The sequence below is a fragment of the Drosophila nasuta genome, chromosome 2R (assembly GCF_023558535.2).
Source record: "Drosophila nasuta strain 15112-1781.00 chromosome 2R, ASM2355853v1, whole genome shotgun sequence".
Lineage (NCBI taxonomy): Eukaryota > Metazoa > Arthropoda > Insecta > Diptera > Drosophilidae > Drosophila > Drosophila nasuta.
In genome coordinates, this window is record NC_083456.1 from 18,459,706 (window position 1) to 18,474,528 (window position 14,823).

At 42.0% G+C, this 14,823-nt stretch overlaps 1 protein-coding gene across 1 annotated transcript; it reads left to right on the top strand.

Moving 5' to 3' along the window:
• Positions 1-7,311: 7,311 nt before the first annotated feature.
• On the top strand, positions 7,312-9,234 carry LOC132786017 (alpha-protein kinase 1). The gene has a single exon (XM_060792383.1). The coding sequence runs from the start codon at positions 7,461-7,463 to the stop codon at positions 9,063-9,065; it is 1,605 nt and encodes a 534-aa protein (XP_060648366.1). The 5' UTR covers positions 7,312-7,460; the 3' UTR covers positions 9,066-9,234.
• Positions 9,235-14,823: the final 5,589 nt, after the last annotated feature.

Genomic DNA, 14,823 nt, shown 5'->3' on the forward strand with positions numbered 1-14,823 from the left:
GAGGCACACTCTTCTGGCACACACACATAATCCCATTTTACGTACTTATTGCCGCCGCACGGACATCCGGTCAACAAGTTGCCAAGCCAGCTGACTCACAGACTGACTGACTGACTGACTGAATGTCTTGCTAGGAAAGTAGTGGCATGCCACAGCGAAAGCACTACGCTCTGTTCTTGTGGTGCTGTCTTCCTGTTTGTCGGCTTTTGTCATTGCCACATAAGTATAAGTGTAAGAGAGCATACGGCATGGCGAATGGGCCATTGATGCGATAGTAGGACGAGACACAACTGTGGTTATATTCGCATTCGCATTCGCATTCACATTCGCATTTCGTACTCACATTCATTCGTTTGCCTGGCCACACATCGAGAACGTTTGTGCATGTGTCATTGAAATTCAATAAGGACAACTGCCCTTGCTTACATTGTGCCACTGCCTGGGACATCGACAAAAGTTCGACAAAGTCGTCTACTCCAAGCCAATAACTGCTCCTTCATTCTCTCAATACACTCAAGTGGCGTGGCGTCCTCCAGCCTCCAACCTCCTTTGTCCTTGCTCAGCTCCTCCTTCTTTTGCCCTGCCTTAGACATGTGTGTGTGTGTGTGCGATGACTTTCATTTCTATGAAATTGATTTCCGCTTATGGCACTTTGGTGTTGCTTACATGTTGCGTCTGCCACAAACACTCACTCACACTTACAAACACTCACCCGCTCACTTGCTCGCTTGCTCTATGAATATTCTTTTGTACGTCTGCTTGTCTTCATCAGCCATTGCCTGAGTTGTGACTGGGCTTCGAGACGAGCTGATTAAGATAATGACTTCATTAATTCATCCAATTGATAGCTGCTCTTTTCCCATCTCATTGATATTAATATTAATTATGTCTGCGTAATGAAATATATTTTCAGCAGCCGTTGATCTTTCATTCATCACTTATGCTTTAAATGTGCTATGCATTACAATTTATGTCAATTTAAGTCGCACTAATTCACATTCTAAATGCTGCATTAATTCATTTAATACTTCCTATTTTCGCCACTACTACTTGGCTGTGAAGTATGTTAAGTATACGACACGTCAACTGCAGTTGCTCTTTTGATGAACTCTTTTCGGTTTTGAAGTCGTAAATTGTTCATAATTAGCCACTGCACATGCCGTTAAAGCGAGGCAAAGGTGGCAGCTTCCTGGAACGCTAATTAAAGGACTCGCTCGGTAGTTAATGCGCCTCGAGGGGCTGCACAATTTTCCTACGGCTACAATAAAACTAATTGGCCTAAGAACTTTTCACTTCCTTGGCGGTGCTTGGTGCTTGGAGCTGTGACTGGCTTAATTGCCGCTGCATACCCAAAATTTCCTAATTGCTGCGCGAATTGTCGACGCCAAATTAATTATAATTAAAAATCGCCCAGCAAATGGCAAATTGCACTATGCACAATGCCTCCTTCCCCGCTCCCGCTCCCGCTCCCCACCGATAACTGGCAATTGAAAGTTCTGTGGCTTATTAGCAACTGCAATGGCATTCAATTACCTGCAGTCTGACAATCGCATTGAAACACATGCCACAACGATGTGGCAAATGGCAATAGAGAGTCTCATAACCAATGATTGAAATTGCACCGCGCGCACACCACGTGAGTTGGCGTTGACTGCGATTGATTTATTGCCAACAGCAGCGCATCGCACATTTAATAATAAATTGAAACAAGCTGAATTCAATGCATTTTGTGCTAAATTTGCATCCAGCAGAGCAGAGCAGAGCAGAGCAGAGTAGAGTAGAGCAGAGGTATCATTGCGTATACTTAATATGCTGCAGCAATCACTCAGCCGCATGCATTCCCCATATACCTTCTCTCTCTGCTTTATCCGTTGGCCATTTGACCAAATCGTGCATGTTGCATGCCGGTCGCGGTTGCATCTTCAATAAATCGTTGTGTTCGCTGTGTGAAAAATTAAATTGCACTTCATTAAATATCCATCACAACAACTCAATAAAATACTAAATTTGCTGAGTGAATACAAAAACGAATTGCGGCCACTCTCATGTGCATATGTAGGCGAGTATGTCAGTGTGTGTTTCTACCACAAACTATAAAAATACTAGTGTGTGTGTGTGCCTGGCAAACAGTGCAAACTTTTTCAATTCAACTGCGATTACGAGTACATTGCGCGCTTGGCCGCATTTTTTCGCCCCCCCAACTGACAAACGCTCTGCACATTCACATGATAGTGAGTCGTACTCGTTGTATTCATACTTGCATTCGTAGTTGTATTCGTATTTGTATTCGCTTTCACGTACTATATTTGGGCAGTTTTAGTCATGACGGAGAGTCGACATTCCTTCATTCGATGATGCGATGTGTTTATGCAAAGCTTTTAACTGCGCACACAATGCAGACTGTACAAAAGTGTATTAATTTAATGAAATTCAGTCCATTAAAACCTTGGCTTTGCTGCACGGTCACAGTTACAGTCGCATTCGCAGTCGCAGTCGCAGTCACATTTCTGCAGTTACAGTTACTGTCACAGTCACACAGCTACATTTACAGTTTCCATGCATAATGTCCGATATGTCAGTCATCGTTAGTTTTTTTCTCCCCCCCAACCAAAAGGAAGGGAACGAGTGTCGCTGTCGCCATCACTGTAAATTGGAAAAGCGAATAAAAATGTCTCACGTCAATGGAAAATTGTCATATGCGAGTGAGAGAGCGATAGCGACAGCGACACACAGCGAGTGGGCAGCAAGGACATAAAATTATGCCAATATCAAGCAACTTTGTATGTACTATATGTGAGACTTTATAAAAAACCAGAAAGAAGTCTACGATCTAGCTCAACTGTAAAATATCTGCTATCCATTTCCAATAAAAGTAAAACATTGCGAATGCGGTTTTATCGGTAAAATAAATCAAATAAACATACATAAAAAACTTAAGCTGAAAAGAGTACTTAGTATATACTGAAAAACTAATATATAATATATAAAATTAGTATACTGGAAAAATGATAAAATGTAGAAAATTAAAATTCCAGAAAAATACTTACGTATACTAAATTTATATATCGAAAAAGTACTTAGTATCGATAACCAACAAAATACAAATTTCAAAAATTATATTAAATATTAAAAGTATACTAAAATGTTCAAGTTTAATATAGCAAAATAATACTGAAATATACCGAACACTTATAGTGTCGAAAAAGGCATTTCCTGCCGGCACAAAGTTATGCTACCCTTAGAAAAAGATATCGATGGATAACACCAAGAAAAAGAAAAGACATTGAGACATAAATATGCGCCAAATAAAGCGACGAATGAGAAGGCGAAAAACGGAAAAGAAAAGCCATGCAATAAAAGACGAAACACGAAGAAAACTTGTTGTGGTTATGTGTGTCTATGTGTGTGTGTGTTTGACCAACTTTGGCATTGTTTACTGCGGCATTCTTTCATGGCAATATGTGGTAATTATTAAGATTAATAATACGACTAGTGGTACGCCACAGAACAGCAGCGCGAAGCCAGGCCAGTTGATGGCTTTTTAATGAGTTGACCAAAGCGAGATGCTCCGAAAAGAGAGAAGATGCGTAGCATTCTGTGCTGTGGCGAACGCACCGCAGCAGCAATTAAAGCACATCAATTAATATTAAATATTTCAACGGCAATTAAATGAAATAATTCGCTGGCATTCGCTGGCCATCAATCCAGTGGCAGGACCAGCAAACCGAGCCACAAAATTGTCTGATGTGACCAATGAACCGTTGGCTTTTAGTCCTCCTCCAAACAGAAGATAGTAAGTACTCACACACAGAGTGTAAGTGTGTGTATACAAAGGAAAAAACTTTTGCCTTTATGGCGAATGAAATTTTCATTAACCGAAGCAACCAAAGTGATTGTGGCAATTGCGATGAGGGTGCGCAACGTGAAGCGACGCGACGCGACGTTGCAAGTTTCGAGTGAAAAGTTTTCAACTTGTGCCAACTGGACACATGTTACAAAATTCGCAAATAAATTTCAGTTGCTGCGAAACTTTCCACGCATTCGAAATGCAAATGAAATGCGCGCGATTGTTGACAGGCCAACCAAAAAGATGGCGAGGGGAAGCAGCCAAAGCCAAAGTTGAATCCAAAGCTGAAGCTAACGCTAAAGTTGAAGCTCAACTTGAAGTTGAATGGAAAGAAAAACTTGAACCGAGCCTGCATTTCTTATGAGTCACTGAACGAAATTATTTTCCAAAAGCATTTCAATTTCGCCCGGCAATACGCGTAATTGAAATTTGCATTTGTATGAGGCTTGCAAACAAAAAAAGAACCAGAACAGAGCAGAGCAGTGCTGAGCAGTGGAAAATAAAGAAAAGGAGACCTAAAAAGTAAACTTCGCCTGTGGAATCGAGTCCGTCTAGAGCTGCATGGCAAAAAGACCAATTAAGGACCGCGTTGTGGAATTTTGATTGCGAATTTCCACACACCCCAAAAGGGGCCAAGTGCCAATGGCAAATGCGTTGCGTTGCGGCCAAGTCAAGGTATTTGGCCTAAACAATGCCACCGCATGCTAATTTTTTTTTTCTGTTTTTGCGGCAGCACATTAGTAAGCCGAAGGATATTCAATTGTCCTCGCAATTGTGGTCTGGCTTTTGCATTGACATGTGAATCAATGACAAGTTAAGAAATCACAAAATACTGCTGAGCACTAAACAGACCGGGGCAATGAAATGCCAGAACTGTCCGCCGCACAAGTCTGGCAAAGGAATTCTAACGGCTTCCTTTTTGCGCCACCAAGGAGCAAGGGAAAAAAAAACCTGAAAAATGCCTACAACTTTTAGCCAAGAACCGCAAATTGTTTCAAGCCCAACAGCAGACCAAACATACTCGCGGAATACAAAAAAAAAATAAAAAAAATAGAGAGAAAAACGAAAGCCGTGAAAGAAAATGAAAAATATAAGAAGCGAGCCAAATATTAGGACTTATAAAACTGTAGAAAACCTTGCGAAGTTTGGCATCTGGCATCCACTACCTGTGCCAACAGCAACGGAAAGCCATGGCCAAAAGGCAAGCCATACGACTGCCGTTGAACCGCACACTTGCCCCAAAGAAGGCAACCGTAAATTTTATTGCATGACTTGATTAAATTCGCATGCAACATCAGCGCGCAACAACCTCAAACCCAAAACTCAAACCCAACCTCAGCTGGGGAGGTCAAGCAAAATAACATAACTATGTGCCTTCATCGAGCTGATATTTTGCTCTGCTTCTGCTTCTACTTCTTCATTTGCCTCTCAGTTTTCAGCATTTTAACGTTTTAACGTTACTTAATGAACTTAGAGTGTCATACTAGCAAAAAAAAAAAAACGAGAGAGAGAAAACAGCCCCAACTGACCCATCGATACCCAAACCAACTAAGTATTTCCCTTCTCTTGGTCGGCAGTTAATGTTATGATGGATTTTGTGCAAAGCGAAAAGCAACTTTGAACCTTTAATAATGTACGAGTGTGTGTGTGCGATTATGAGCGAAAGGTTTTTTACATTGGCTCCGTTTCGTTGATTTTGCAAAGGGAAGCCGACTACTGGCCAGAGACGGACACAAAGACGGACAGCGAGACGGACGTCTGGCGTTTTCTATGATTCCATGCTTAAATATGCTTCACGAGACTTGAAAGCATTTGAAGTAATGAAAAAGAAACAAATAAGTGCCTCGGTCAGCAAAACTGATTGACTTGCCACTACTCTGGAGCTCAAAATTAATTTTTAATGTTACTTAGCATTTTAATTTAATTAAATTACATTTAAAGATAGAAAATACAGTGAGTAAACTTTTTTATTTCTCATATTTTTTACTAAAGGTGTTGTTATAAAGAATTTTCTCTGGCATTAAAAATTCTCTCTACCATTAATAATTCTCGTTTAATTAAAAGCAGGAAATGATTTACAATAGAGAGCATATCATAAATGTTTGATCAACTTCATATGCGTTTACCCATAGTATCAGTGAACACATTCTTCATGACATTCCTGTAGACAAAGTAGCAGACTGAAAACAAAAAGCAATCGTAGACAAAACACAAGAAATGCTAAACAAACATGTGAAGGTACTCAATATAAATAGAGAGACAAGAGATAGAAGAGAACGACTAGATGATACCACGCTTGTGTATAATTTATATAACATAACTATTTATTCTTTATTTCTATTTATCTTCAATATATCTATGCAATTAGTTCTTAAATTACATTATCCGCTTTTAGCAATATTCTTTATTAACTCCACCCGATTACAGGGTATGTGCTGCCGAGTTAGGGGCGTCTTGCTGATACGCTGCACAAAATTTAACGAAGCTTAACCTCGTTCAATGTGAAAATACACTTTAGGTGTACTTTGCGCTGTCATTTCGGGCGCAACTCGAGCAGCAATTGTGCAAATACTTTGTGCCACAAGGGGCAAAGTTCGGCAAGTGGTCGAGTCGGGGGCACTGAAGAAAGAGGAGGGGAGTCAAAGTTTTTCAAGTAAAATGCATGAAAGAATGATAAATGAGTCGCAGGTAGCAGTCACTACTATCGCTCTCCAGTCAAGAATTTCCATCGAAATGTAGTGGGAAAATATTTGATTTTCGCCAACGCATTGTGTCAGTCTCAAGATGAAATGTTGATGTCTTTAAATTATTACAAGAAATTTAAAATGCGACTCTATGTCATTGCCATGGAAATTGAAATTGAAAGTGCGAAGAACTTGATACCGGAAATTGGTTTCATATGACAACACGACACGGTCAATGACAACGACAACGACAACGACAACGACAATTGCAAGAGCCATGACTACAGATATGTAGATAGACAGCGGGAGAGACGATGATGATGGGATGCCACATGTCAAAGACACATGGTGCAGCGATGTGAGTCAATGTGGTGGTGCAGTGGTGCATGGGCTACTCGAAGAGCGCAAACCGCAAACACGAGTCCATAGACCAAGTGACGCCATCATCATCGTCATCGTCGTCATCTACAGCAGCATCAATATGGACGCGACACTGACCACAAGTGATAGTTGCAAGTGTGTGTGTGGGAGTGTGTGTGGCTGAAATGTGATGCACCTAATGCTGTGGCCAAAAAGGTGAAAGTGAACGCGCAGTTATACAATCCGAACGAGCCAATGAACTTGACTGTCTATCGAATTACTTCGCAGGCAGCAGCAGTAGCTGACACCAGCTGACAGCCAGCTATAAAAAGGCAAATGCGTGCACGCAATCTCCACACTTGATAACGAGACACAGCCAGCGCTTTTGTGGCACAGCAATCACATCACAAGGAGCAACACCCACCACACACACACACACACACAGCATGCGTCATGAGGCGAGAGTTGACGATGATGGCCAACGAAATTGGCAATATGCAAAGGGCCCACTAATGATCAATGCATTACAGTGGCCCATGCTGTTAATGCTCTTGTTGTTATCCATAACAATGAGCCCCGCGGCTGGCATAACGGCACCGCTGCCATTGGAATTGAGCGAGTTGCCACTGCAGCAACAGCAGCAGCAGCAGCATCCGTATCAGTATCAGCAACAACATCAGCATCACACGAGTAGCAATTATTATGAGCCAGCAGCAGAGTCGTTGTCGCTGTCGGAGTCGGAGGCGTTGTCAGGATTAGCAGGATATACACAACATTATTATGGGGCAGCAAATAGTGCTGCTGCTGCAGCTGTTGTTGGCGGCGCGGCGACGACACAAACGCTCCAGGATGAGGATGTTGGCATCGGCATCGGCGGCGGCGGCATCGGTGTTGGCGGTGTTGGTGTTGGCGACATTGGCGACTTGGCAGCACCATATGCAAATTATGAACCAAAAACTGAAGCCATCAATGCCGCAGGCTTTGTGCCAACGACCGCACTACATGGCTACAACAACTATGAGAGCTACAGCAATTACAACAACTACAACAACTACAACGGCTACAACAACAGACTGCACTCAGATGGCAAAATCGATTTTGTCATTAATACGGCAAATTACGAGCTCGATGGCAATGGCGGCCAACAACAACAACACCAACAGCAGCTGCTGCGAAGTGAGCAGCCAACTCCGGCAGCCATCTACTATCAGAACTATGGCGGATATCAGGCGACGCTGCCGCTATCGCTGCCTCAGGCTGGGCCACCGCTGCCGCCACCGCCACCGCCAACGCCACTGCTCGATTATCCTATTGAGCAATTTTCCAATTATCGCCATACGTCCGCAGGGAGCGACAGAGAGCAGCAGCAACAGCAACAGCAGCCGCTTCAGCAGCAGCTGGAAAAGGTGGCGCCACAGCCGCGGCAATTGAACGATGACAACGGCATGGTTTATGCCGGCAGCATGCAACGTGCCACACTCGCTGCGCAACAGCAGCAACAGCAACCAACACGCCAACAGCAACAACAACAACAGCAACAACAACAACAGCAGCAACAACAGCAACAACAGCGACAACAAAGACAACAGAGCAATACACATTTCCCTGTACAGGATCAACAACTGGCCGCGCGGCACATTGTCGATCTGCCAGGCCAAACAGGCAACAGCCTTGCCCCAAGCGGAGGCTCAGCTATTGGCAACTCGCTGCCACCCATAACAACAAGCGTGCATCATACGCCTTCGAGCAGCAAAGCGATTGCCGGTCTGCCGCTCTCCAAGCACATTGAGGTGACCAAACATGTGCCCGTCACCCACTATCAGAAGCAACATGTGCCCTACAAGCAGCCGGTGCCATTGCGTGTGCCACGCCCCCTGATCACCACCATACCCAAGCCGATTCCCATTCGGGTGCCAGTGCCAAAGACCGTGACAGTGCCGCAGTTTCAAGAGGTCAAGATACCCGTGGAGAAAGTGAAGCCGGTGGCTGTTGAGCGTCCAGTTCCCTTTGTGGTGGAACGACGTGTTCCATACCGGGTGGAGAAACCCGTTGCCACGCCCATATACTATCCGTATCCCATCAAAGTGCCCGTCATACGCACTGTGGTGCACAAGCAGCGACCTGGACACAAGGGACATCGTCGCTGGGCGGCTCTCAATCAGCTGTTGGGTTAGCTTTAAGTTTGAGTGTATATTTTTCTTTTGTACTACATATCGCATGTATGTTGACTATTTAAAGAGCAGTAATAATAATGTGGCAACGCACTCTTAACCCTGAGCCACAAAATAATTGCAATTAGTGGCAATAAGCAGTGTAAAAGTGCAGAGCAACTCAAAAACTTTGACCAATATATTGAAGAAAGAGAATGAGAGGAGGAGATTGCATAGTCAAACAAGAAATTGAAGTGGGGGCAAGTCAAGGAGTCAAGGGGTCAGAGGGCAAGCTACAAATGAAGAAAAGTAGCCAAGTAAAACTTTTTAATTGAGCTAAGATCCAACAAATGCGGCTAATAAATATGTATTGAAGTGCGGCAACTGCAGCAACCAGCAACGGGCAACAGCAACAGTGAGAGAATGCAATGGCTAATTGCCAAATGTAACTGCAACAACAACAACAACAACGACTCTGACAACAAGAACACTAGCAACAACAAAAGCAACGACTTGCGCAACACGCAGCAAAGTCGGAGCTAAATAAACGCGACGTTCAACTTCAGAAGGGCGTTAACGAAATAGCAACAAAATTAGCCAAAAAGTAGAGTCCTGACTACGAACAGAAGCATGCTGAGGAATGAAGAAAGTGTGTGAAGGGTGGAAGGGGGCAGCGTTGCCAAAGGGGGCGTGACAAGGCTGACGACTGTAGCTGTAGCTGTAGCTGATGGAATTGCTGCAAGTTATTGCCGACTAATGAAATTAACGCTAATTGACTTGGCAGTCCTAGGCGAGTTCAGCAACAGCAATAGCAACAGCAACAGCAACAGCTTCAACTTCAGCTCCATCTTCATCTTCAACTTTCCTTTTTGTGCGTTGGCTGCAGCATTCTTAAGCTAGCTGTATTTATTTAATGCCCAAAAATTTGCGTCAAAATGGCGGGCACAAACGTAATTAAAAATCATTAAACCAGATGAACTATCTGCTCAGCAAATGAACTATTTTGTGGTCTATGTCAGACATTGGCGCCTACACTCAGAGAAACTACATGAAATTTGTACATCAGTTTCAGTTGAATACAACATTTTTGTATCGTGCAGTGCATATATATATGTATAGTATAGTATAAATTCATAATTGCAGCAGCCGCAAAACCACTTCGTTAAGAATTTTGCGGCTATTTTGACAACTGCCCCAGCAAAGCGGCAGCTACAGCTGCAGCTGATGTTGGCCCCATAACTGACCCAAAACCAAACGAGGCAGGCAACCAGCGCAATGATGAGCGGCAAATGCGAAAGCCGCAAATCACAATGAACATGCACGCGGTCAAATAGGCAACCACATGGACTCTGCTGATGAGGCTGTTTAAACAGTGGCATCAAAGGAGCGAGGGAGCGGGGGAGTGGGGGCGGAAGTATGTCTACCTGTCGCTGTCATTCAATTACGTATATGCGCAAGCAAATATGAATATGCCAAACTTCAGACAATGTCAATGTGTGTGCGTGTGTGCGTTCGCTGTGATTGTTTACTATTAATTTGTCACGCATACGCCGTGTGTGACGTGTGCATAAACTTTCACTGTCGATTAAATCAACACCAGATGCTGGAAACAAAGATGCGCGTGCAACAATATGACTTTATAATTTTGCAAATGATGTAGCACTTTTTTGTGCTGCGGCAGGACAAAGGGAAAAAGGACTCGCTACGGCAAATGGCCAGTGGGGGAGTGCTAAACATAAACATTAAAAATTAATCAGCACTTTTACCTCAAAACTTTGATAATTGCTGCGCAGCCATAACAACCACGACGACGACGATGGCGAACAGAGACTGAGACGAGGGATAGCAACTTGAAAGGTTTAAACGGCAAAGACTCCTTTCCCTCTTCCGTTTCACATTCTGCGTTGGCGAATGGCCTGCGAAATGGGGCGAAACATTTTTGAAAAATGACAGTGGAAACACAGTAGAAACATTTCCCATCCCCAACCATTTGTTAGACGCCGCGCGGCGTAAAGTTTTAACCCATTTCGTGGGTCGTCCGCAAAAGCCCTTTTCACAGTTGGCCAGGACAACAATTTATGTGCGACATAAAAATTTCGACTCAGGTGGCTGTTAGATTTGATGTTCTTCGCACAGCGTTTTCGCACTTTTTTAGTGTTTAGCGCACTTTTCGGGTCCTTCTTCTTAGAAGGTGCTTTAATTGATTTGCCGTTGGCACAATGTGGATTCCTGAGCACACCTGAGCCTAGTTCTTATATGTAGTATGTCACATCACAGCTTGACTCACTTTTTGTATGCACACAAACCTTGACGTATGAGTGATATTTCATGTTTGAAAAATTTATGCCTCGTTTTGTTAGCATAGTCTGAGTATGAGTCGTAAAAGCCAGTGGTGCTACGTATATATTTTACGATTACCATAAACTATTTACACTTTACTTTAATAATCTTGAGCGAGAACGAGAACGAGAACGAAGCAAAGGCACATCGACGCATGAGGCATAAAAAGGATTTATGTCAAGTGACAACACGCTGCCTTCCTTTAGTGGAAGGATCTCTGCATTGCCCTTTTTCATTGGCCAAACAAACTTGCAGGCAAACAACGTGAACTACTCAGCCGAATAATTGCAATTAAAGAGCGTTAAAGGACAAAACTCAAGCTGACTCTGCACACCTGCAATGAAATGTCGGACAACAAAGTTAAAGCCGAGAACAAGGCAGAGTTGCATTCAGTATTTATGCCAAGCTTATCTCGAAATACTGCAACTCTGCTTCTGCCGTCCAGTTTTCAGTCATCAGAGCTGTCTTTGAAATGGAAATAACCGACAACAAGTGCTTAGATTTCATGCTGCAGCAGTGTATTGAATTGCATCCGTATTTGATTGACAATCGAGAGCTGAAGAGACACGCCAGTCCATCACTCTGATTAACCCAACTCAAACTGAAACTGAATACGAAGAACACAATGCAAAGATGTCAGTTTATAAACTAAAGCTAACAGGTATATCTCATATTTCTATGCACATAATGAGCGAAAATGCTAAAGACCAAACCAATTATGTCAGCAACAGCAGAACAGTCAACACAGCAAACAACACTGTTAACAAATGTTTGCAAAACTAATATGAAAAGTCGTTGACACGTGAGCACGTTTCATACAATGTCTATTGCAGAGACTCTATGAACTGTCACTTCATTCATAATTGACACACAAATCAACTCAACTGGAGTATATAATATTATATTTTAAAATACAATTTGAGTGGTGTAAGAATTTACTGCATTTGAAATGTTCAAATTGTAAATGATTTGTGTATATTTTTATATTATTCACTAAATGATGTTTAATGAAAATAAACAAGAAACTAACTTTGATTTATTTTTTGAGTTTTGAATTTAATTTATATTTATTTTTATATTTATTTTTATATTTATTTTATTCATAAAATACGGTTTAAAAAAGTAAAAAAAACACTTAACTTTGATTTATATTTTATAATTTATAGTCTCTTTAAATATTTGGAAGACAGTACAAATGTAGAGCACACATCACTTCACTCAAAAGCATTAATTTGAACGAATGCATTTATGATATTGATTAAGTAAGCACAATAAATAGCATTTGAATTGAGAATACTAAATGTGATGACAATAATGTTCAATACAGTACAATAATGGCAAACATAAGAAGTCATCTATCAATACCCATGCCAATGGAAAATGGGAGCACTCGAAGAAAACGCATAAAATCAAATAGATATATGGCTACAAAGAGAGTATGTCGCATTAATGGCCATAACACTTGCCGTGTTTTGAATCGAAATAAAGAGGGTAAAATGGGGGATAAAGCACGCGCCATCTGCAATATTTGTGTATTTGCACGAGTATTTTGGTAGGCGAGAGTCCATTTAAGGCGATTTGTATTCGCATTTGTATCTATTGCGGCACAAATATGAAAATGCTGTACACCGCACACGTTGGCCAACTCGGTAATTGGCAACTTATTTGTGCCATTTAGATATAACCTGGCTAGTTGGTTGGATGGTTGGATGGCTGCCTCGCTGGTTTGGCAGGTAATGCTGTCTGAACATCGAATGCGGGCGAGTTGCGCGTAAATCATTTTATCCAACGCCAGATATTATCTTCATGGACTTGAAAGTGCCAGTGTACGAGCGTTGTTAGCCAGCCATGTTGCCAGTTGGTTAAGCACGTGCCGCACTTTATACGGTGTATTGTCTGATTGTCTGCAGCAGTCGCCAACTCCATAGCCGAAAAACTAGAGAACGACACGGAGACAGTTAAAGGGACAGACACGGAGAAATTGTATGCCCATCATGTTGTAGTCTGCTTGAGCCGCCGTCAGTTCGCCAAGTGTCGTTCATCCACTCGAGTGGCAATGACACGGGGGATAAGAGTATGTATATTGCCTGTAGAGAGTCCTGTTCCATCTATGCTATTATCGTTAGCGCTGGCTTATAAAGCTCCGCACACGTGACGACACTGAGAGAGAGAGAGAACATGTGGCTAAACTATGAAGAGCAAATATACATAACAATTGCAGCATTAAAGTGTGGATGAAAAATATCATGAATATCAAGTTAAAGTCGTGCTCAACGTTGCGTATACGCAACATCCACATACAATCAATAAAAAAGCCCCGAAATTAAATCAAATGCACAGCAATAAAATAAGCACAAAGTGAATGTAAGAGGGGAAGAAGTGGGGAGGAGAAATGTGCATCACATTTTCAAATTTTGTGCGAAAATATTTATGAATAACTCTCGCCCAGAGGAAAGTTTTTTGCGAGCTAGAATATATTGCGTCTGGAATTGGAAAAGCAGGCGTGCAACTTTCATTATGCAAAAGTTTTTTAATAAACGTACAAATACGCAGTGGTTGTGCCACACACATACACACATACCCTCACGCACACAAACAAACACACATTATGAAAAGCAACTGTTGTGTTTACTACCAAATGTGCTTCTAATTGTGTTTGGAGTGTGTGCTTTGTGTGCATCTAATTTAAAATAATTAAATTTCGTTTTGCCCAAAATGCAAATGTAAAATGTTTTAACGTATATTATATTTGTTGATAATTAAATACATAATTTAATTCAAAAGTAGCAATGAAATAATGCGCAAAACTGCACGAAATTAAAAACGAAAATTTTAAACGAAAAAGATGTATTGCATTGCAGATTTTTGTGAAGAAAGGCAGCTTCAATCAACCAAAAGTTATCAGCCATATTAAGTGTGCATAATACACACTCAGATACACACACACACATATGCACACTCGACGACAAGCAAAATATTTTGTATGCAAAATAAAGTGCTTCAAAAGTCACTTAAAGTGTGTCCCTGACTCGCTCTTTCCTGCTCCTGCTGTCCTCCTCCGCAGTCTCTTTCTGTGTGCCAGCATAAAGACCGTAAAAAATGTTAAATGATAAATAAAATTTACAACCGCAACAACAAGAGCGACAGCAACAGCAACAGCAACAGTAACAGCAGCGCCGACAGCGACATGCAAAGTCAGAAGCGCCGAGAGGCGACAATGATGTGTATGTGTGTGTTAGAGTGTGTGAGTGTGCGGCAGCAGGGGTCGAAGAGGGGAAGGAAAAGTTGGGTGGCCAACATATGTAGCAAACGCAAAAGGAGTTTTTTAGCTGTTGCCTCGCTTTGTTGCTGTTGTTGTTGCAGGCGACATAATAAAATGCAATTTAGACATCAAAAATATACAGTAAATGGAGCAAGCGTAGAAGCAGCGTCAACCACTTGA